Raw genomic sequence first — 23,481 nt, 5'->3', positions numbered from 1 at the left:
CAAGACAATCAAATAGGGCATTCATTTTATATTATATATAATGAACAGATAAGTGTTTGCACTTCCTATACTGAGATACACAGTTCTGCATCACAATGCAGAACACTGCAAAATAACTTCTGAAATATATCTTTTTTCCTAACAAGTTAATAATTTATAGGAAGCTATGGATAAGTTATAAAATACACAGAATTAGGTTTAGTCATCCCTTATAAAAGGAAGCCTTGATATTTAAGACTCTCTTAATTTTTTAACTTCTAAAGTCTGTCACCTTTCACAGACACACACTTGTTCAGTGGAAAAGATTTCTAAAAATGTGGAAACAACTAAACTTCATTGCTCAAACTGAAAAACTTCTCTTAACATTAATAGTTAACATTTTGCATACTTACACTTCTGTCTTTCTGCCAAGGGTCCTCTGCAACATGCTGAGAGCCCACAGGAAATTTCTTTAAAATCTATGTGATTGTCTCGGTTTTCATCAAAAGCATTAAACAAACCTGCAAACCACAAAAGCATCTCCTGTTACAGCATCTGGCTGAAACAGCTCGCATTCATACTTAGCATTTACATGAGGGGTTAATGGTTAACATTCGCAAGGAGAAGTACAAACACTTGTAACTAATTCTTACTAAGTGTAATAAAGACAATTAAGCACTGCTAAGACCATTTTAAAGGTGAATTAGATGACTCGTGTATGGCTAAACAAAGGCAGCGGTGGGGAGGGAATCAAGAATTCTGAGCTGTAGCCTTATTCTCACGCCTTCCTTGTAATGACTGATTTATAGAAGTGTACATCTAAACCACTATGGCCAGGACAAGCATTTTCACAAAAGCTAAAGGACCAAAACAGTAAAGGTACTCAGACTGCAAAAGCTTTGGCTTTTCCAAAGTGCCTGACAGAAACTCCTATGAACATCACTGAATATCTTTGCAAATCTGGCCATAAGTGAGTTAGGAGTTTCAGTTACCAGCCTTCAAAGGATTTAAGAGTTCTATTCATTGAGCAGATGTAACTTTTTTTTGTCCCATAAAAATTTTTTTTTAGTGGCACTGACTGAGTTTCACTATCCACAGAAGACATATAGAATGACCAGAAACCATTCAAGTTTTCCCCCCAGCAGCTGTGTAAATTCATATTGCTAAGCAGACAAAACACAAACAAAAGGATGCAGGGATATATCCCTACTGAATGGAACATAAGTTCTGGTGTTCCAACAGCTTGCATCTGCTGCACATGAATTCCCCATTTTCTACTAACTGCTGCCATTTGTCACTAAAGCTGACCATTTGGTGGTCACAAATTGTCACTCTAGGACTGCAGACAGAAACTAGCATGGAAGGAGAACGCCTACACTGTGCAGTAAATGCCAATTAGACAACTGCAACCTGCAGTTATTACCAGAGCGGCTTCAACTTGAAAGACCAGCTTGGTTAATTAACATGTCTGCGTTGCAACACCCATCTCCTGACCGAATCTTCTGAACAAAATCTGCCGTAACTGACACTATTAGGGAAGACTGTTCCATTGACCGCATGATACAACTCTGACTTGCATGCTGAATTGTCATTTAACACATGAAACTCACATCTGTCATCTGAAAAATGGTCTTCTATTTTATCTCATTCAGGGACAGCAGTATATTTTGTCATTACAGAATCTTAAGGAACCCAATGAAAAATTTTAAGCAACTACAAGGCAAATCATACAGAACGTTTGCTATATTTCCTGACAACTAATAAGAATGGAACGCACAGAAGCATCACTTCCTTCGTCATTCCAGATTTCCCAATGAATAAGAGATTTCTCAGGCATCTTTTCTCATTTTCAAACATTCCAAACTCAGTGGAATGAACTTCTGTAATTTAAGCTTAAAATAAACAGGTCCACTTTTAAACCCCTAAAATGTGTATGTCGGTAGATGATCAGGTACTGAGCACCACAGCAACACCCCTTCCTCGCACGTTTGACCGAAGTTCCATACCTTCACTCAGAGATGGATGAATAGGAGGGGAAACTAAGGGGGCAAATGTTTCTAAATCAAAACGTCCAGTTCTTGATTGAGCTTTTAGCAGCCAGTATCGTTTTTCAAGATCGATGATGTCAGATTCTTCCACTATATAAGCAACGAAAATAAAAGACATTTTTTATAGTATCTAGACCATGTTTGAATTCAGCACCAAATAAAAATGCATCATTATTCTGTCACAAAGAGAAATTATGTTAATTTTTTTATGCCTGATTCCTCCATGTAAAAATTAAAAATACAAGCAGCAGAGAAATAAAGAAAGTAAAATTGGATCTTTATCTACAGATTCATCTTACCTATTCATCATCTAGGAGTTCAACATCAATAACACATCATCACAAATGTTTAGAAATACAGAAATGAACTTTTCCTACTGCTAATGGCTCCAGCAGTCTCTTCATTTTCACATATTTCTTCTTGGTGAATGAAACAGGTAGATTATATGTGCAATATCTTATTTTCCCAAGGTATCCAGTATTTAAATCCTCTAAAAGGACTCGAAGTAGCATTTAAAAACAAAAAATCCCAGAAATTTTATGGAAAAAAAAAATTAGGACTTGGCTGCTCTTGAAAAATTCCTATTTGAATTTTTTTACCTTCTTATACAGTAATAAGGCTAAATTTTAATGTGACATTTAAACACTATATTTCAGCATTAATTTTTTCCAAATATGAAATAGTTTGTTTCACTTTATTATTTATACTATCGATGCACTTAGAAACCCAGTCAACATTAAGGAGCGATTACACAAACCTAGAAGTCACTTTATACTGAGGAACTTACAAGCTAATTTAAAGAAGGGGAAAAAACCAAAACCTCGAACCCAACAATGAGTAAAACAAGCTGCTAGGCAAAGGTGAATGAAAATAGCCAGAGGAAGCACTTGTATTTTCTTTCAAAACATTATACACAAATTCCAGTCGCCTTACATTTTATCCTTGAAATTAAAGATATATATATAAATATTACGTTTCTGCTCAACAATACTTTTAACCTTTTTACATATGCAAGTGTGTCACAACACTGCTTTAGGTCAGCGCAAATTAATTGGTTCTCAAATAGATATGTAATGACAAAGCTGTCTATATTAAGAACTACTACGTGTGATCCCATTCCCAGATGGTTCTGAGCCTTTAAATCCACGCCAGCTTTCTAATAGGTTTAACTTGAGCTATTTGGCCTGGTTTAGTCTACAGAAACAATAATAATCCTGTAAGGCTTAAGAACAGAAGAGACCCAAAAAAAGTTATACATCAAATTGAAATTTTATTGATTTCTTTTCCTATTTCTGTCATTAGAAGTAGTAATTTAATCAAAATATTGTAGGTAACCTAAGTTACTAAGCATGAAATAGTTGTAAGTACCCAGGCAGGCACATCATATAACGCATCACAAACTACACAATACCTTACCCTCATCAGCAGAAAGTTTGGACAAATTTTAACAAAAGACTAATATCTGAAGTAGAGTTGGAGGAGTGGAAGGAGTTTACATCTTCCTGTAAAATACTTTTTAGACAGTCTAACTAGAAAAGTAACATCAGTGAAAATGTCCTCTTTTTCCTCTGCACATTCCGTACCATCACTAGGCAGACCATATACCAGCGTGCGGAACACCCGCAGCAAAGCTGCCGTTCTAGGGCCTCGGTACACTAACGTAACTTCAGGCTGAACGGAGAAAGTTTACCTTCCTCCTTAGCCCCAAGCACATGCTGCAGCAACCTCACTCCTGGCAGCATCCTCACTCGCTGCACCATCCTCATGCGCATCATTAGCAGCTATTGTGCATTTCTGTAGCAAGTGAGACGAGAGAACTGATCCAGAAGAAAAACTAAACTGATTTCCTTTCTCCTCTCCCCTTCCTTCCTAGATGGGTCAATTCCCTTATCTGGCTTACCACCTCCTGGCTCTTGGTTGTGTTGTAATCACAGAATGGTTTGGGTTGGAAGGGACCTCTAAAGGCCATCTAGTCCAGCCCCCCTTGCCACAAGCAGGGACATCTCCAACCAGACCAGGTTGCTCAGAGCCCCGTCCAGCCTGGCCTGGAATGTTTCCAGGGATGGGGATGGGGCAGCCACCACCTCTCTGGGCAACCTGGGCCAGCATGCCACCACCCTCAGAGTAAAGAGTTCTTCCTTATAGCTAGTCTATATATTCCCTCTTTTAGTTTAAAGCCATTACTCCTTGTCTTATTGCTACAGGCCCTACTAAAAAGTCTGTCCCCAATACATAAGGAAACAGTAATCTAAATGTATAAAGACATCATTCTAGTAGAAATCATGAAAGTGAAATAGAGTAGTTATTTCTTGAAGATCAGCATAGAGAAATATCATAGGACTGCCATAGATGTAAGCAGCTTCATGACCCTACGCAGAACAGTCAAGTGATGTAGAACTGCATCTGGTACGTTCCAAGAAATACAGGGACATCTCCATAATTTAATGACATACCTGCTCTACAACGGTCAGTATATCAACAGATGAGAGAAAATCTACCAAATAAAATACACTTTCTCTCAATCTTGCTGCCTCTACAGGTATTGGGGTGCTACAGCGCTGAGACGAAAGAGCTCGCAAGACATGACGTTGGGACTAGAGTACCAGCAGTCCGCAGGAAATACTGGGACAAGTATATTCAGGGAGTTCCCAGAACAGAAATAAACAAAAAGCAAAATAAAAAAATGAAAGGTAAAAGCCACTTTATGAGACAGAACCTTAAGTACATGAAGAGAATCACAGCACTATTATACTAGCTAAACAACTGCTCATGAAGGGCAAGTTCGCACTGTCATTTAGAAGAACTGCACATACACATTATTGCTCTCATTAGCAAATACAAAGGCATTACACTGACTCTCCTGAGCATGAGCATGTAAATCACTTTGTTTCCTTTTAATCTACCTTTGTGACTGGGAAGGATAACAAATGTGCCAGTTGCAATTCATTTCTGAAACGATGCAACACTAAGAATATTCAAAAAACATAAGGAAGGTCACACTGCCTTTACCGAACAGTAAATCAGCAGAAACCTGCTGTCACTGGCAGGTGCATTATTTATCTTTAGTAATTAAGAACTCAAAGACAGGTTCTCTGGCAAAATAAAAAATTCTCAAATATCTATATTAGAAGCTACCTGTACTCCATTTTTTTAAATTGTACCTCACAGATAGTTTCTACAGTGCTAACTTTATTGCTTTATTATTTTAATCTCAGAAAAGAAAGGTTATCAGAAAGCATCTTATCTGCATTTCTGTCAAGCAGTGGTTGAAATTACATGGTCATTTAAAAGACAAAGAATTTTCGAATAACCATCTTCAAAAGAATAGCTGATAAGTATTAGCATAAGTGCTACATTGATATTACAGCCAAGGCAGGTCCACCCTATTGACCTTCCGCAGAAGAGCTGAACAGTTTACAAAGTAAAACTGATGAAGTAGTAAATAATACTCTTTGTACTGATTAGACTTACACAACTGAGGTTGAATACAAGTAAAAACATGACAAGACTATTTTTCATTCATAGTAACAATGAATTGTAGCCCGCTGCAATAGTTTCACTTACATAAATACAGAAAGATTTATTGGATTACAGCACACGTGAAAGTTTAACTCTGCAGCTGAAAAGCCAGCTGTTACATAATTTGATTTCTCCACAGTGATTTTTTGCACATAACCTTATAAATCAGTCTCAGGATATGTAGTGCACCATCTATTCCTCCATAAACGTAAACTAAAAGAAATCTCTTGCAATTTATGATATGTACATACAATCTTATTTGTTACTGAAGTTTAAATGAAGCATGATAAAAGCAGACTGCACTTATTATCCAATCATACCAATGCGTATGAAAAAAATGCCATATTCTAAAGAGGTTTTATATAGATAAAGGGTTTTACCTTTTCAAAGTATAAATATTTTTATTCCTAATGCCTGTTCAAATCACATCAAGAAGTGTGAACTGGGCTTTCATTCAGTAGTTCAAATTTTAAATAACTTATGATTATTTTTTTAAAAAGGTGTATCTTATATATACAATATAGTCTAAAACTTCACAATGGACTAGCTTTCTACGCCAAGTAAGTATTCATTTTTGTCAATTAAATACAGGATACAATTATTTGAGGTCACATGGAGATATGCGTTTGTGAACTTTAACCACATACTACCAGTTTACTACCATAAGCTATTTTATATCTCCTTCATCACTTGTTCATTAAAAATCTGAAAAACTTTCAGATCTGTAAAATTATGAATAGTGTTTATTAGATCAATTCTCTAAGAACTAGATAATATAATAGGAGGAATAATGCAAATTACACCTCAGCTACTGTTTTCATATTGTAAAAGGAAGAACAAGTAAACATTTTCAGCAAAAATATGCATCTGAGAAACTGTAAATGTACTAAAAATGAATTAACTTAAACCCAGCTGCCATACTGTGACTGCCAGTCAGATTGCGTGACAGTGATAAACAATGTAAAAAAACCTCCATCCTTCATTTTCATGCCTTTTCCCTGAAACGTATGCTCTTCTTAACTATTACACAGGTAGCAAGGCATGAATAATCCTCTGTCTGAGAAAAAAAATTTAAAACATGTTTTCATTTCAGGCACTATTTATTACAATTCTTTATATGACCAGAATTAACTAAGTATTTCACTACATTTTAAAACTTCCATTTTTACCCACCTATTGGTACAATCCTCTCTGGTTCACAGCAGTAGAAGCATACCATATTCCCAACATTTTAACTGAAACTTGGTTGTTCCAGTGTTTACCATGATATCCTCCACGCCAAACCCAGTCCCCCGTGGCAGAGCGAGCTCTTCATCGCGCAAGGGCTGAGTCTGAACCAGAGACGGAACGACTGAACACCAAACACTATTTCTGACTCAACCTGCTTGTTTGTCCCTCTCAAATTAAAGACAGGGAAGCCTCCGGGACCTGGGCAGAGCGAGCTGCTTCACGGGACATAAAACAGCCTGGGAACTAAGAGGATAACAAAGTGGCAAGACGCAGATTAAGTGACACCGAGGCTTTTTCTTATTGGCCATGTCTGCTGTAATACTTTTATCTTTTTTTTTCCCCCCTAATTAAAAAACAGACACACAGAGAAGTTGTGACTTCAACCAAGATCCTTGTGTGTGTCAGACATGACTATCCAGGCATTCATCTAGCAGAACAGAGATTATCAGTGCCTTAAGATGGGAACCCCTACAGAAGAGCCATTAAACACTACAGTTCCTCTCAAAGCACAAGTGTTCACACACTTGGGAAAAAAAATAGCACAGAATGAAATATGCTTTTAAAGGCACCTTTACTAAATCCAAAATCTTCAGAATTGTCTTCTAGTGGCCTTCCGTACATCATTAAGAGATGGTGTTTGAAGAGTGGGTACCACACCCGAAGTGGGCAAGCTACAGAACATGTATTTATAACCAGACCACCTTTTAATGGGAGCAAAGTTAAGTGATCACTTCATTTCATTTTCCTTTTACTGACGCATCTTCATCTTACCATAAAGCCCTACAGGTTTACGAACCTGTCTCTGACAGAAGAGGTCACTTCCACAACATTCAGTTTCAATTTTATACTGTTTCAAAAACTCACTCTTGCCTTCCAACCATGCTGTCTGCTTATCCAGGGCTTCTCTCATTTATTTCGCTAAATTAGCGAGAACTGTATGTTCTAAAATATAATTATTATACTGATTACACACTGTCTTACTGCATCTCTGCATGTAAGAGCTGTCAGAAAAAGCAGAAGCATTTTGATGAATTTTTCTGACAGCAGAAGAGAGTCTCTTCAACTCAAAGGAGAATTAGGACGATATTTAAAAAGAACTCGGTGACACAAGGACCGGGTAACAAAGAAGTACATATTACACGGTCTGTCAGTTTGAAACCAGTAACCCCCTCTGATAAATGGGAGTATTCTCCCCATGGAAAAGGACTGAAAACCTGAGTATATAAGCCCATCACATGACACTGAGACACACCAAAATGACAGAGTCATAAAAAAGGAATCACTACCTGCGCTGCGGCAGCAGAAATATTTCCAGGCAAAGGAAGGAAAGCAATGAGGTCTCACCCGGAGACAGCATGACAGCACTGTATCACCCACCTCTGAGACGGAACAGGGGAGAAGGGAGCACCTGGTCTCAAACAGCCCTGAACTGGCTCATTTTATGTTGGCAAAAAGGTCAACAGAAGCAAAAGAGTCTCTTGCATTTATACTGACTAGTAGAAAGGAAGGAGAGCAGAGACTCTCTGAAACCAAGGACAAAGTTGACAAAAAATTGAGACATAAAGTACCTGCAAACACATGTGGAAGATGTACTGGAATAATTTTCCCCAACTGGATTAAAAAAAAAAAAAAAAAAAAAGCTAAAACCAATAAGCCTCATTCTCTTATGAGAGGAATGTGACCCCCAGGGTCTGCACTTGGTGGGACAGGAGACCCTCCCACGTGTCCCACGTTCCCATCCGTCTGCCGAACTACTCCACAAAAGCCGTATGTTGCAGGTAGGATGGAGTCAGTTCCAGCCTGATGTGCACAAGAGCGCAAACCAGCCAGGGCAGGCTCAAAATGACACCCGCCAGCAGCCGAGAACTGGTGTGTTACTGAAATACTGCATTTGGACTCCAAGTACCAGAGATCAGGTGTTTAATTTGTAATTATTAAGGATGCATAATGATTTCGGGGAACATTCCCCTACAGAGAATTTTAGTGTTAGCAGTAATCCCTGACAGGATTTATCTTTGATTTACATGCTCCACTGCAGCGCTATTCAATATGATGGTTTAAAAAATAATAAAAAAAAAAAAAAATCAGAAGGTAACCACTTATACTACAATACTGAGAAAATCCAAACTACTGCTTGCTGGTCAGCACTCGGGTATCCCAGAAACTGGGGTTTGGGAACAAAGGTCCAAGGAAAACTTAAGTTATTTTGGTAGCTTTCAAATGAAATTATTCATATTTATGATTTAAGTGAAATGGAACAAAATTTGATTAAAAGCAGCAAGTGTGGGCAACTTCCTGTAACTTTAAAATTTCATTTCTAATTATGTGTTGAGAAATATAATTGAAGTCATCTGCATACCAAAATAAATGTTATTTACAAATGAAAAATTAGAATTCCTTTGTTTCCCCGATAGCTTGGCTCATTAAGCAAATTTAAATGGAGTCACTGATGCTTTGCAATAAAACGTTTGCTGCCTGTTTCTAAATCAATGTTAATAACTTCCACTATTTTTATCACCGCAATTTTTCACGTCTCCGATGCATTATTCCAGCCGTTTGATGGGAAGCACGCTGCGAGAGGAGGTGAGGCTTGGCACTGGGGGCTGAAGCTTGAGCCAGGAGAGGGCGTGCTGCCACCCAGCCCAGTCCCGCAGCCAGGTGAGAAATTAACAAGTTTCACTAATTAGCTTCCACCTTACAGTAGAAGATATTTTAAAACCTTTCACTCTTTCACTGTATTCTGCCAACACACTTTGCCTGGGTTTACTAAACATTATTTCAGTTACTCCTTCTCCCAAAAGGCAGCCATTATCCTGGGTAAAAGTATTAAAAACAAGCCTTCATTCAGAGAAGAGGAACTGTCATAACAGCTCTTACTGTTTTACACATTCAGCTGTGTTAAGAATACTTCTGTACTAAATTTTTTATTCTTTAGATTGACCCGATTAGACTGCAATTACTAAACTTAAAAAACAAAACAGCAAGGCCCCAAGTATTAATACTTTATAGCAATTAAATCCAAGTGCTCAAGCACTTACATTTTCCTTACTTTTGCATCTGTGGTATGAGATTCCTGTACTGTCTCAAATCACAAGGGAAATCATCGGATACATTATAAAGAAAGTATTTGTCCAGACCTGGAGGATGCTAGTTAGTTCACTAGCTGGTTCGTTCACCAGTTCATTTTCCTACTATCTTAAATTCCTGACAGTTTTCCATATCTGTCATTTGAAATATCGGCTGCAGACGTGGTAACACAGCACAACTACTGTCTGTTTTTCTTTTACAGCATTGAACTAGAAAATAACAAAAATACAGTAAAACTTAACTTTATCTAGAGGTCCAAACTTAACTGTCATATGAGCTTTGCAAATTTGGTTAAGACATAGAACCACCTGAACAATTTTCTTCCAAGAATCAGAACAGGTTTTGTCCCCATTCATTTTTTTCTCAGATGCTTCTCATCCAGTCTCCTTAATTTTGTTTTTAATTATAGTACTTCAGTCTTAATGTCTCTTATTCTTTGTTTACAACTGAAAAAAAACTCTTAGCTCTAAGTTGAAGAAAGAAAGGCTTTCTTCTTGATATGAGAACATAGGTGTGGGTTAGCTAAAGTAGATTATTATGCTATTCAGTCTGAAGACCAATTTTTTCTTGAATCATTTATTTTGCACATATGAAATAGCTGGGAATACAGTTGAGAGTCTGGCTGCAGATGGTAACAGTGACAGGTATATCAAAAACAGAAGAAGTGAGAATAACATTAAATATGGAATAAAGTCTATTAAAACAGTAGATCTTAATTTCTTTTTTTTTTTTTAATTATACTCAGTTTCACTATAAATAATCTTTCCACAAAAAGCATAGTAAAAACATCAGAAAAAGTTTCAATTTCAAAGCATGAAACAAATCAAAGGAAGCTCTGAGGTAACATCCAGAGGCCTGGGGTAAAGCTTTCTTTGAACACTTTGGGCAAAGGAGACTTGAGAAGGTTAGAGGCATGGCAGATCTCAATTTGATACAGCTTGAGAGATTTTTCCCAGGGTTTGGGTATTTTTTTTAGCATACCTCTTTCTCTACCTTGTCTATTAGACCTCAGAGTATTTAGTGGTCTTCTGTAACCTCAATGTCTTCTGCAGTCTCTCATGTAATGCAAATAAATTACCTGCCTATAAACTGCTAATTTTATTATGCTTTTTTATTTCAGATGGTCAGAACAGAATTTTAATGCTCATATTTAAAACCAAGAGAAAAAACTGTACGTTGCTTTATTCAAGTAACCCACCCATTAAAGAGATTAAATGCCATGCTGACAACAACAAAGAAAATCTATGAGAGTACATTAAACACAACCAGATTGCTCAAATCACTGAAATCTCAATAGCAAACACAGGGATACCACAGTCCTTTAGATGCTATACTGTAATGTGTGCTTACGTTATACTTGCACATCAAGTATAATTTATCAGCCTTTTGTTTTTACATTTAATTTAAAAAACAGCTGCTCCTTCTTTTACATTAATATCGACATAAGGAAGCATTTGTTCTTTGGATGTTATTCCTAAATGCAAATCCTAAGGAGGCTTCTCTTTAGTTAATTTAGTTCCCTGACTACATCACATGCCAAGAATATTACTTATCGTACTGCAGAAAGAAAATTAAGAAGTAATACTTATTTTTGAAACAAGCATTATTTTCAGAACTGTCTCAATAGTTTTATAATCCACTATATCTGAAAGACCAAATATAAAACCAATATTACATCACCTTAGATAAATGTATTTGTCAAAGAGAAGACATTTTCCTTTTTTTTTTTTTTTTTTTTTTTTTTTTTTTTTTTAATGTGCTCGGTAGCAAACTTCTGCTATAAGAAGTGTTGTAATCTCGGTATTGTTACCTCTTAAAAATAACGACCCACACTGTCCTTCTACATAACAATGTTTTACATGTCACAGCACAAAAAGCAGAGAACAAATTAGCATCAAGAAGCAATGTATCTTGCTGAACAAAACTATATGTATCTCAGAGTAGTGAGATGTGTTGAACAACTTCAGCTATGCAACAGCTAAAGTCTGTGAACTCTGAAGCAGTTTAAGAAAATGCACATAATAACAAACATCGTTTACTTACAGTGTGTGACTCCAGCCAGGGTTTGATAGAAGGTAGGGGTATCGCTATCATCAGTGAGTGTCACATACACACCTCCAGACAACAACCAACGGGAAAACGTGAAAGCATCTTTGTTGTGCAATAACCAAACCCTGAACTTCTCATAGTTTACCTTTTCACCCTGAAAGAAAAATAAGAAAGTGTGAGCTGTTTTTCTCTGCTTTCTCAGTATCAGTAAACCAGAACCATCCAGCTGTATGAACAAGAATTGGGACAATCTCCTATAAAAATAAGTATTAGACTAATTTTTTCTTTGGAGCCATGCCTGTTTTTCCATTTTGTTCTGAAATATAGCACTGGGTGGGAAATTAAGACTCCTCAGCTCTCTCAGCATTTCAACCACCTACTCAGTGTGGCCTTTGGAAAGTCATTTACTCTGAACCTCAGGTTAAAGGGATTAGAAGAAAAATGGTTACTTACAATTCAAAATAACAGAGGTTATTTTGATTAATTTAAATTTATTATGACAGATAAAAGCTCTTATGTGCCAAATAACAGGTGCTATAAAATCATAAACATTCTGTTATACCCGCACAAGTACATAAACACTTAACACAGGAAAAATTAGATTCGTGAATAACTAATCATATGATTAATCACTGCAGTAGCATGTCAATTTTTTACCTCTACTGACCAAAAACCACTTTGGAGCACACACGTAAACATGACACAGTATCCCCTAACTCAAGCCTCTCTTGCTGGATGTCTCATGGAACTACCTGTTCAGGAATACATAAAAAGCTATAGATTCACAGAGTTTAAATGCTGGAGAGGCTGTTTAAACCATTTAGTTGAATGGTTTCCAAGCTGTGGCCGTGAAACCATAGGGATCAGCAGACTGATTTCTACAGGACCTACAAAACTAACTAAAATAAAAGCAAACCTATTATCAGTAGACAAACTCATTACATGGAGATCCTAATCTCCATGGGAAATAAACAGGGGTCTGCAAAGTGAAAGAGGTTTCAAATCATTGATTATTTAAGCTTCCCTAATATCACAGACCATTAAACTTCACTGAATTATGCCTCTATAGAATCCAACAATTTGCAGTTGGCCACGGACTATCTGCCACTGCCAACTGCTGAAAATTGAAAATCCACTACTTCCTTTGCCAGGTTGCTCGAATGGTTAATGACCATCACTGCTAAAACAGTTGCTTCATATTCCAATTGTAATGGATTATTTCAGGTTCCAGATACTCATTCTTTTTATGCCTCTTTTTCCTAGATTAAATAGCGTTACATTTTTCTCCAACAAATAGATGCAGAAATAGCCCAATACTTGAAGCTACCATCATAGACTTCCACATGCTTATAATTCAAGGAAGTCGAGATGCAACATCACAAGTTTTATCTGTATATAACCACACTATGAGTGACAGCACAATCCTAACCTTCCTCTTACCAACACTGTTTCTGATCCTTCATCCCTTCTCTTTTGTGACTGCACATTAACGCAGTCAGGTGGCACAACAGATCTAGCTGAAAAATAACCTAGAGGATTAGGAGCTACAGAAAAAGGGCTTACTTCTCAGCCAGATCAGTTTCCCGATCCAGTTCATCAAGGCATCATATAAATACTTGAGCCAGCACAGAGGTAGGAGAATGAATGACAGTCAGGAAAAGGGTAACTCAACAACAGGGACTTTGAAGGATTTAACACACTATGGAACCACTTCCTTAAGCAAAAAAACCCTCTACTGCCAAATTAACAGAGAAGAAAAAATCAGCGCTCGATTTTTTTTAATTTTTAAATTTTTTTTAATTTCTCTAACAGAGACAAGATCATTTTCTTACTACTTGTTCCACTCTACTTTCCCTCTACTTTTTGCCCTGCTTTCTGCAAATGCAGCAATAGCTGTGCCACGTTTCACTGACACTCTGCATTGTTCTGATTGATTAGAGGGAGGACAAGGAAGAAAAGGGACAGGAACACCCTGGCCAGGGGGAAAAAGCATTTGAAGCAAATAATGTTTACAGCCAAGCCGTGATGGAACTTGAGCAACTAGAGCAATACAGGTATCACTGAATTTGTTTCCTGTATTTCAGAAACAAGAGTGAGGAAAACTCAGCTATATTTTAAAGCTTTTATCTCTAGATGAGTACATGCAATAATTCTGAAGAATAGAAGTACCTATAAACATCATCCTTGAAAGCATAAACTCATCCGCCATACGGCAGGAAGGAAGGCCCACAGCAGGAACATTAAACTTTCTCACTCTCCAGCAATGACCTAGTATGATTAACAGGCCAGTAAACCCTGCTGAGTGGGTTATTACGCTATTTTCATTTTAAAAGAAAAATCAATATACAGCATTTTCTTGAACAGGAAAATGGTACTACGCCAGATTGATACTTGTCTTCCTGCAAGTCTTCACAAAGTATTTCTGGATTTCTTGGACAGTGTGCAATTAACTTTTAGAGTATAATTCATCACACCATATTGATGAGAAATTATAAATAGGAAATACTGAAGTGGGTCAGCTCCAGAAACTGGACTGCAGTATACATATGATTTATAATTCCAGCCAAGAATGAAGAATGTAATCATTGCCTACAAAGCCAACCTGATACCACCGCCAGATTAAATGAGTCTGCCTCAGCCAATGCCCATAACCAAAGTTATCTTCAATACAGTACAATAAAATTTAAGGTAATTAAGTAATCTAATATCTACAAATAAAGCTTGTAGTCAATCAGTTTTTCAGTGGAATGCATGATGACTAGATCTTGCTGATCTATAGTCCTCTGATAACAAATGAAGCAACCAAAGCACAAAAGCCTGACAATTCATCAGGATCACTAGTGCCAAAGAAGTATCTGTGAATATTTAAAAGAAACAATAGCCTGTTTTAGAGGAGGACTTCAGCAAGCTTCATAAAGCTCTCGAACAACCTAAAGCATAAATAAACGTTGTAGCTCCTGGCAGGCACAGTGAGACAAAAGTAATGCTATTCTTCTTAAGCAACCACTGCTGGCAGGCATTTTTAAATCCAGGATGCAGATTTTGTTTCCCGTCTCAGATCTGTGTTCTAGATTCCTTCCCTGATTGCAATAAAATGCCCACACTAATGAATAAATTTCCACTAGCAATATTAGTATTTAAATTTACTTGATAACATGATTACCCTTGGGAAATGATATCTTTCAAACCAGCAGAGTAAGTAAAGCAGCATGGAGAATGCCTACATTTGTATACCAAGCTACCATTCACATCAATACAAATTACATGTAATATCACAACATAAAAAAATACGAGCTTTTACCCAATTTAAACATGGTCAATTTGTTCCCATACATGCACAAGCATGTTCATGTCAGAGAATAACAAACTACCCAGTGTAATTTCCACTTTTTTGTAAATGCAATAGAATAAAACCTATGTATGAAATACCTCAGAGAAACATTTCTTGAGTGACTCTGGGACTTTCCCATCAACCACATGCAGCATCTTCTCCATCTCTTCACGGACAACATAACTCCCAGATTCATTAGAAAAGAGACTGAAAATGTCTGAGGAAGTAGAGATATGTTTAAGCAACTACGATAGTTACATTTTTCAAATATTATGTTTACAAGTGGCTCAGAATGCCAAAGGCTGTGCAACAACTAGAGAACTAAAAACTTAGGTTGATTCAATTTCAATATAGCTCAAAAAGGTTTAGGTCAAGAAGTATGTCCTTTTCCTTTTACCATTGTCCAGTAATCAAAAGGAAAATAAATACTATCAAGTCTGATTCACAAGGAAGACAAAACAACAGAAGTCAGTAGGCAGATGCTTTCATTTGTTTTGAAAAATATCAAGGCCGTCCTCCTTCCTCTGCCCACATACAGCGATCAACAGTCTTTCTGTAGGATCCTAACATTTACATTCATGATGACTTACCAAATACTGCATTTTGGTGAGTATAGAAAACAAAAATGCACTGAATTTCAAAATATCTTTATTGGCAAAAGTATGCCCTGGTTACATATAAATATAGGGACTTACTATACCACAATTTATTTGTGCTTTACATAAGTGTATTTTACACACACTATCCACTATCGTCTTGTTACTGTTGCAAGTTACATCATTACTTACATTTTGCTTTCTCTTCCTCTCTGCCTCTAGTAAGTAGAACTAATCCGACAATCAAGTTATTGAAGTGCAGCCCTTTGGATATTCCTCCAAACGAACAGTAGATAACCTAGAAGAATCCAACAGAGAAGTTAACCAAACAGTTAACAGGAACAACAGAGATGTCGGAACTAAAAGCAACAACTTACACTGAGGCTCCGTCTTAGGTGGTTTTTAGGCCAGTCACCTCACATTCAGCTAAACACCCTTCTAATATTAATTCTCTTATACTTTTGTAGCTCTTCCAGTACCTTAAAATAGCCTTTCCAGGGTCTTTTATTTAGTGAAATGCAGATACTTTTCATGAACAGCAATATAAAAAAAACACGCTAGAATCCTCCAATGAAGAGAGCTTCTTGCTTCCTCACTGGTGCTACTTCCCCAAACTTTCTTATCAAGGTAATGAAGATGAAATCTCCTCCAGACTAGGCTTCGATAGTCTCAAAGCTATCAAGAGGTTATTGGAGCATCATGTGTTTCATTGTCCCAGTCGCAGAAGACACACTTCCAGTAAGCCATCAAAAACCACTGCTTCAAAAAGATGTGACACACACACGCACACAAAAACCCCCACGTTCCATCAACTATACCTTAACTATCTTAACACCACAACTGTTGCTAGAATGACCGTTCCAGTTTACTACCCCACTCTAACAATAGTATTTAAGTCTTTCTTCCAATAGAAAGCACTAGAAATTAAGACTTTATTCAGAAGTTACTCAAAGATCCACAGAGCGGCCACCAGGAACAACGCAGTCAACAGAAGGGCTGAAGTGTTTACCTTTCACATGAAACAAGCTGCAGCTTCGTTTATTCAACAGCATCTTAACAGTGATTCAACACTGATATATGAGAGATGAAGGAAGGAAGTCAGCAACAGCGACTATTTCTAGTAAACAAGAATTACCAACTCACTCACTGCAACGTATTACTTCACCTTGCCTCTAACACTACAGAGCACAAATGAAAATATATATATATATGCTGTACTGCTCTCCAAACGCGGACTCCTCCTGTCAGCCCAAATCTATTCCAAGAAGCACCAGTATTTATCAGTATCACAAGACAGAAATCTGCATTAGGTATTAGAATTTAAAGCAGTGAGAACTTATAAATTATTCTTACATAGATGAATTATTTCAATGTCTATGTCTTTTAATTTCATTTTCTTATAGGTCTCACCCTGAGCATCTAACCATAAAGAGAAAGTATTAAGTCTAGCTGGTGGGGAACTATTACTGTGAAAGACCAGAACAAAATGATTTGTCACTGATCATGGTTTGGATAGCAGACTTATTTGCTGAACTATTTTTTTTTTTAATATAAATTTTTCAGAGGGAAAGATAAAGGAACAGAGATCAGCTTCTATTAAGAGAAGAGTTGTGCACATTTTCAATACTATTTTCTTTGCTTGCATCTGAATTACATTCTAAACAAACGATATTAAAGCTAGGATATGTACATGCAGTTATGTACTGCTTTTTTATTTTTCTCCAGTAAAGCCTTGAATATACTCTTAATATGAGAATTTAGCCAAATAGCAATAGCAGACTTCAGAGGTCAGCAGAGCTTCAGAATTATTGTGGACAGATTCACTCTTTTGTGTAGAGTAGTAGAGTGAATCATTAGTAAACTATGGAATGAAACCCACAGATCTGAACTGCAATACCTCTATCCCTTCCCCCTGCATTTTGTTTGTTTTTTAAACATATGAACTACAACCAAACACAATTCAAAACAGCTAAAACAACATTATCTTTTTTTGACCTCCCAAGCTCTGTTTCTTTGTTGTGTTTTCTCCCCTTTGAAACTACAAATGCTTGCATAATGAATTTTAGCTTTTTTTGCAAGCCTACCAAAGCGGCTCTGACACCTTGGGGCCCACAGACAAAAATCCCCCCAACTACAGAATGAAAACACTGTTAAACTTTTAAAACTCCCACCATAACCATCAGGAAACATTTACGCTCACAGCTGATAAGAAAATAACAGTGTGAGATGGTATGTGCAATTGGAGTGACACTTGTCTTCAGGACTACCAGCAGCTCTGGAAAAAACACGTGTCACTAACAGTATCTTAAGTGGGTGACACCCTGTTAATCTACCCAACAAGTCTGAAACACATCAAAACAATCTACTTTTAAACCATTGTAAAACAAAATCATCACAGGGGTGTACAAATTCTCGTACTAATTAGGACTTCAGTTTTGAAGTATAAAAAGTTGTTACAGCATAAAATCTACCACTGTTTGAGGACCTTCCACAAATGGCACAATTAGGATCATAAAACTACCGGATGCACCCAGAGAATACTCTAGTATAATAGATTTACACTTGAAAAAAACCCACAGGAATAATTCTAAACCAGATTTAAATAAATAAATAAATAAATAAATAAATATTTATATATTATTGGAATTTTGCCTGCCTCTTTGCAGACACATACCGCCTACAGTTAATTATTTGTTTTTAAAGTACTTTCCATCTTCTGCCCCTCTTAACACTGTAGCTTCACTGCTGGTTTAAACCAGCGCTAGCCTTTCCCCTGCCCCCGACAACTCATTCCCACCCACCCTCCACTTCCAACATCTCTGCCAAAACAAGTGTTCATGCAGCAGGACTATGACTGAAATCAGGGAACCAACTTTTGCGTTTGAATTAACCATTCTCCTTATCGGGTTTCACTCAAAGTGGGTGACCTCATGGTGAGAATAAGTAGCCGGGAATAAACTGACTGTGAAACTGGTACAAAATAACTACATAAATGACATTTCAAACTTTACAAGAGAACTTCTATACACTACCATAAGGGTGTAGGGCACTCTGAAATCAAGTGCAGCCTATTATCGGTTGTGCCCTTCAAAGGAGTCAGACAGCACAACACTACAAGGAGCTGGAATAAGGAGGAGACCAATTCTCAACAGGCTGAAATCCCTTTGCAAAATGTGAATGTCATATCTCCCAAAATAAGACTGAAAAAAGTTACCATCTCACTGACACAGGTCAGGACATTATTTACCAAAGAACTGACAGCCACCAATATTTGTTATTTTAACTGTAAGCTAAGAAATCAGTAAAGTACTTCAAAAGAATTTGCACCTTTTACACTGATAAAGCAAAATGCAACAAGATTTGTTACCAAAATGTTTATTTACCTTAAAACAAATAGCTGAACACTGGAAACAAACATGAGAGAAAATAAAATCTTCCTGTTTTGTTAAAAATAACAGCTTTTGAGGTCATCTGCTGACCACTATTTGTTATTAATAAAAGAAAATTTATCTTCCTTAGTAACTTAATCACTTAAAATAATTTTTCATAATTTTTTTTTTGTAAATCACAAAGTGACAGTAATCTGACACTTTTCAGAGACAGTTCTGCGTAAAGATGGAAACCAATGGAGAGCAGCCAGAGGAAACCTCTGTCAGCAGGTGCAGTAAGATCACGGTGAGGCTTGGAACCTGCAGTTTTTCCTATTAAAAAAACAGGCAGAAGAAAACAGCTGAAGATTCCCAAAGAATATATCATATGCCTGCTAACTTCCACATCTGCAGAGGCTGGCATACGTCTCCTTCGAGCCTCTCGAGGGTAATGGAGTGGGGCTCTAAAATGAGCTTCGCTCAGACAGATCTGTGTGTCCTCAAGTACTTCAGCCTACAGGAGCTGCGATTCTACAAGAGGTTCACGAGGTTAAGTGGAACAAGAAGAAAGTTACTGGAACCAAAATCCCTCTTTCTATCCCCTTTCTCCCCTCCAGCGGCAGCATTCACCGCGCTGCGGCCAGAATCCTCCAGCACAAACGAAGGGTGGAAGAGGAGAGCTGAATTCCAGAGCCACAGGGATGAGTCACTGCTCTGACTATCTCAGGTGTGGCTTCCATTGCAAGGCAAAATTAAGCCAGGACTGGGAGTGACCAAACAAAACCAGCCGTGGGCCTGTCAAGGGCACCGGGTGGACGTGGCTAAGGCACACGGCGCTGCAGTGGCAAACAGAAGAAAAGGAAACACCTAACCCAGACGTTGGATTGACAACGGGAACCGCCCCTTATGCTTCGGGTATAACAAGGTGTGGAAAAACTACCACTGCAGACCGGCAGAATTCATTTGCAGAATGTATTCTAGACCAACTCCAAAGCAGTGTCGGGCAACAAGGTAGTAAAAAATTCTAAATTCTTGTTCGGCTCTCTGCTCTCACAGTTATTAGCAGACAGGATGCTGAAGCAGAAAGACTCCCTGAAGACACCTCAATACAGTTCTGTGTGTTACCTGGGGTAAATCCTCTCCTTGTCCACCCATCAAACTATCACTTTCATTGCTATTCATTGAGGACTATTAAAAGATGTCTGAAGGCAAGTAAATGTAAATGAGGCTGATAACATAGAAGGATCAAATTCTACAGAAAACATTATGTAGAACCTGCAGTTTCACTCTCCTATAAGATGCAGCACTACCTAAATACATTAACTTCCCATAGGGTACTCAGATCATCCTCTTCTATTACGAGAGTTTAATCCATTTACAAATGCTCAAAGGCTAAATTATTAAAACTAAATTTGTGCTCCACTTGGGCGCAATGATTGTGTATGCTTCACGGACAGTGTCACGGCAGAGATTTGAATTCCATACTTTCTACTTCTAACCATTCTGATTCCAGAGGATGCCTTCGAGGCTACACTGCATATGTAAGCAATTTACCTTTATGTTACATTGCAATCATTACTTTTTTAAAAAATATGCAGTTAACTCTGCTGAACACTATAGTTTAAGTCTTAATACAACTATTTTTGATCAAAAACCCCCCTATGAAGAGCACAAAAAGGAAGAGAATTCTTACATTTCAGATTAACAGGACTTCCAAGACAATATATATATATCAATAAACAAAAGAGAAATCACTGTTTTTCCTTCACAAATTTTAATAAAATATTATCTTTTCTTTACACTTTATTCTTCTCCATCACTCAATTTATCTCTTCTGTGCTTTTAGACTTTTTAAGAACACTTATTTTATAAATTACCTTGAATAAAGCTGCTTCTTCTCTTCATCCAAAAGCGTATTTCTAATTCATACCCTTTTGTGAGTTTTTCCACTCACTTCTGTTGAGCTTTGTACATCTCAGTTATGATATCAGTTGAATGCTCAGTATTAGATTTAGATATTATTTCAACATAACACATTGAGTGTTCATGATATAAACACAGAAAGGGAACTCTGGATAATGTCTGATGTATTAGTATTTAACATACATAATTACAGCCATCGGCAGCTGGCATTCCTTTGAGTTTATCTGCTTAAACATTCTTTGGGAAGAGTTTATAAACACTGAATAGTTATATAAAAATATATATCAGAGAGTAGTTTTCTAAGGAAGGAGCTCCACAATTTTTCTATTAATGTCTTATTTGGAAAACTTCTTCTAATAAGCTATACCACCAAAATATGACGCAATTTTGTATTTTCCAAAATTACTTAATACTGTTGCAGCTTTACTTAAAATAGCCACACCCAGACAGTATCATAGCAATATACATTTCAGAACATAAAATTTAGAATAATTATATGATACATGGTCATATTTTTAAATAAAATTTAAGTCTGACATGTTGCGTTTCATGGATAACTTAAGAGTTTAACAATATGGTTCCTTTTCTGTTAAAAAAACGTCTTAGTCTATACGAACAGTTCCCTTCAGGTCCAAATCCCTGGCCCTGTCCGTACGCCCTAGTAAGCCTGTTGGAGAGCAGGAGAGGATGCTCAAGGCATTCCTTTGGCTCCTTTCTCTATAGAGTATAGAACACCCTCTTCTCTCTCAGTCCTTGAGAAGTCTGTGTTCTTGTTTTTTTGGCAGCCCCTTCAACATGTCCTTCATGTTTCTGTTCGCATCATCCCTTTTCTCTTTGCATTACTTGGAGTGCAGCTTGTTAACCATTTGGAGAAAAAGATGCACTGACACTTAACTACTTGGTAAACATCACAGATTGCTGTGTATAAACTTTCTCACAATCATAATATATGTAGGCATATATAAAAGGTATAATCAGTCACTTAAATGACTGCACGGGCCAAAGGTAGGAAGTCCTTTCTCAACATTCTTCCCCTCCTAATTCTAAAATACAAAGCTATTGAAATGCTTTCTTGAAATATTACCAGCAATCTATCCTTCGACCTCCTCTGAACAATACTTTTTCTACCAAGGTGCCGCAACTGCATATGGTAATTGCATTATTCCTTAGATTTAAAAATAAATGCTGTCTTCATACATCTCACCACTTGACCAGCTTCCCTGCAGTTTAAACGATGCAGACATAGCACATCTCAATTTCATTTTATTAATATCTTCAAATCCATTTTTCCAAGAGGCCCTTTCAGAACATTACTGTCCTGAACATTTAAAAAAATGTTTTGCGTGCAAGACAATCATGCAAATTGTTTGACCAAAGTTCCACTGGCTTCAGTTCTCTGTTTTATGTCTCTGCTGTAAAACTCCGTGGTTTTAATTTAATGAATTTCTGAAGGCCTATCATTACTCAGATATGAAAAACTGTTATGCAAAACATGCAAAGAAGACAGCCCAGCAGTGTGAGGCTAACTAAACTATATAACAGAGGAAAGTAATATCATCCTCTTCATCAACACTAAAGAAAAACAGAAAAAAGATTAAGCTTTGAAAACAAGTAACTCTCTGCCACAGTGTTCAACATTTTGCAGCGCACACTTCACTACTCCCATTATCTAAACAAAACTGGAAGACTTGTACGCTTCCTGTGAGGTCAAAACCACTGAAGATACCAGAAATAGAAGCTGCGATTAGAAATGACATGGAGCAAGATATCATTTGAAAGGTCTGGCTAATCTTATTCTTTGCCAACAATATTTTAATTTCTCTCTCAAGACAGGGGTAACACTAGGAAAGAAAACAATTTTTTTAAACATGCACATGTGCAGGATGATATTACTATTTTTCTAGATATATACATACAATATATGTACCCATGTAGCATATTATGATTCTGGCTAATTTTCAGTTTATACATTTATTATGCATAAAATTATTTTTAAGAGCTTTTAAAGATTAATCTGCACTTTAGAAAACAAAGTAAAAGCCAACGGAATCTCAGAGAAACCAAAAGCAAGTACATCTCCAGAGTAAACAAAATCCTCTCTTATAATAGCTACATACAGTGTTAAAACTTCCCAACCTTTTACTTCTCCAAATCTACATTTGGATATTCAGGTTTACTTCAAAGTCATCTACCACCTATTAGTTGGGTTGGAATCAGTAGCTCAGTCAAGCACACATCGCTGACAACCCACGATCCAAGTCTGGAACATTATTTTCAGACAGAGAATGTACGTTGTGACATTGTATGAAAATTGGAAAGAAATTAAATTAGCTCCCCTACCTGTATAGGAA

The 23,481-nt window shown here is 37.0% G+C and overlaps 1 protein-coding gene across 1 annotated transcript in view; it reads right to left on the bottom strand.

Annotated features, from left to right (window-relative positions):
- USP32 (ubiquitin specific peptidase 32) overlaps positions 1–23,481 on the bottom strand; it is a 79,057-nt gene that overhangs the window by 33,066 nt on the left and 22,510 nt on the right. The window contains exons 3-7 of the mRNA XM_082493330.1: positions 16,032–16,137; positions 15,342–15,460; positions 11,907–12,066; positions 1,986–2,117; positions 393–500 (exon numbers count right to left, since the gene is read on the bottom strand). Coding sequence (XP_082349456.1) covers positions 393–500; positions 1,986–2,117; positions 11,907–12,066; positions 15,342–15,460; positions 16,032–16,137 — 625 coding nt within the window. The remainder of the gene's footprint in view (positions 1–392; positions 501–1,985; positions 2,118–11,906; positions 12,067–15,341; positions 15,461–16,031; positions 16,138–23,481) is intronic.

The sequence above is a fragment of the Vanellus vanellus genome (genome assembly GCF_965231255.1).
Source record: "Vanellus vanellus genome assembly, chromosome: 19".
Classification (NCBI taxonomy): Eukaryota; Metazoa; Chordata; class Aves; order Charadriiformes; family Charadriidae; genus Vanellus; species Vanellus vanellus.
The sequence above is the reverse complement of the archived record's forward strand: the minus strand, read 5'-3'. Positions and strand labels throughout refer to the sequence as shown.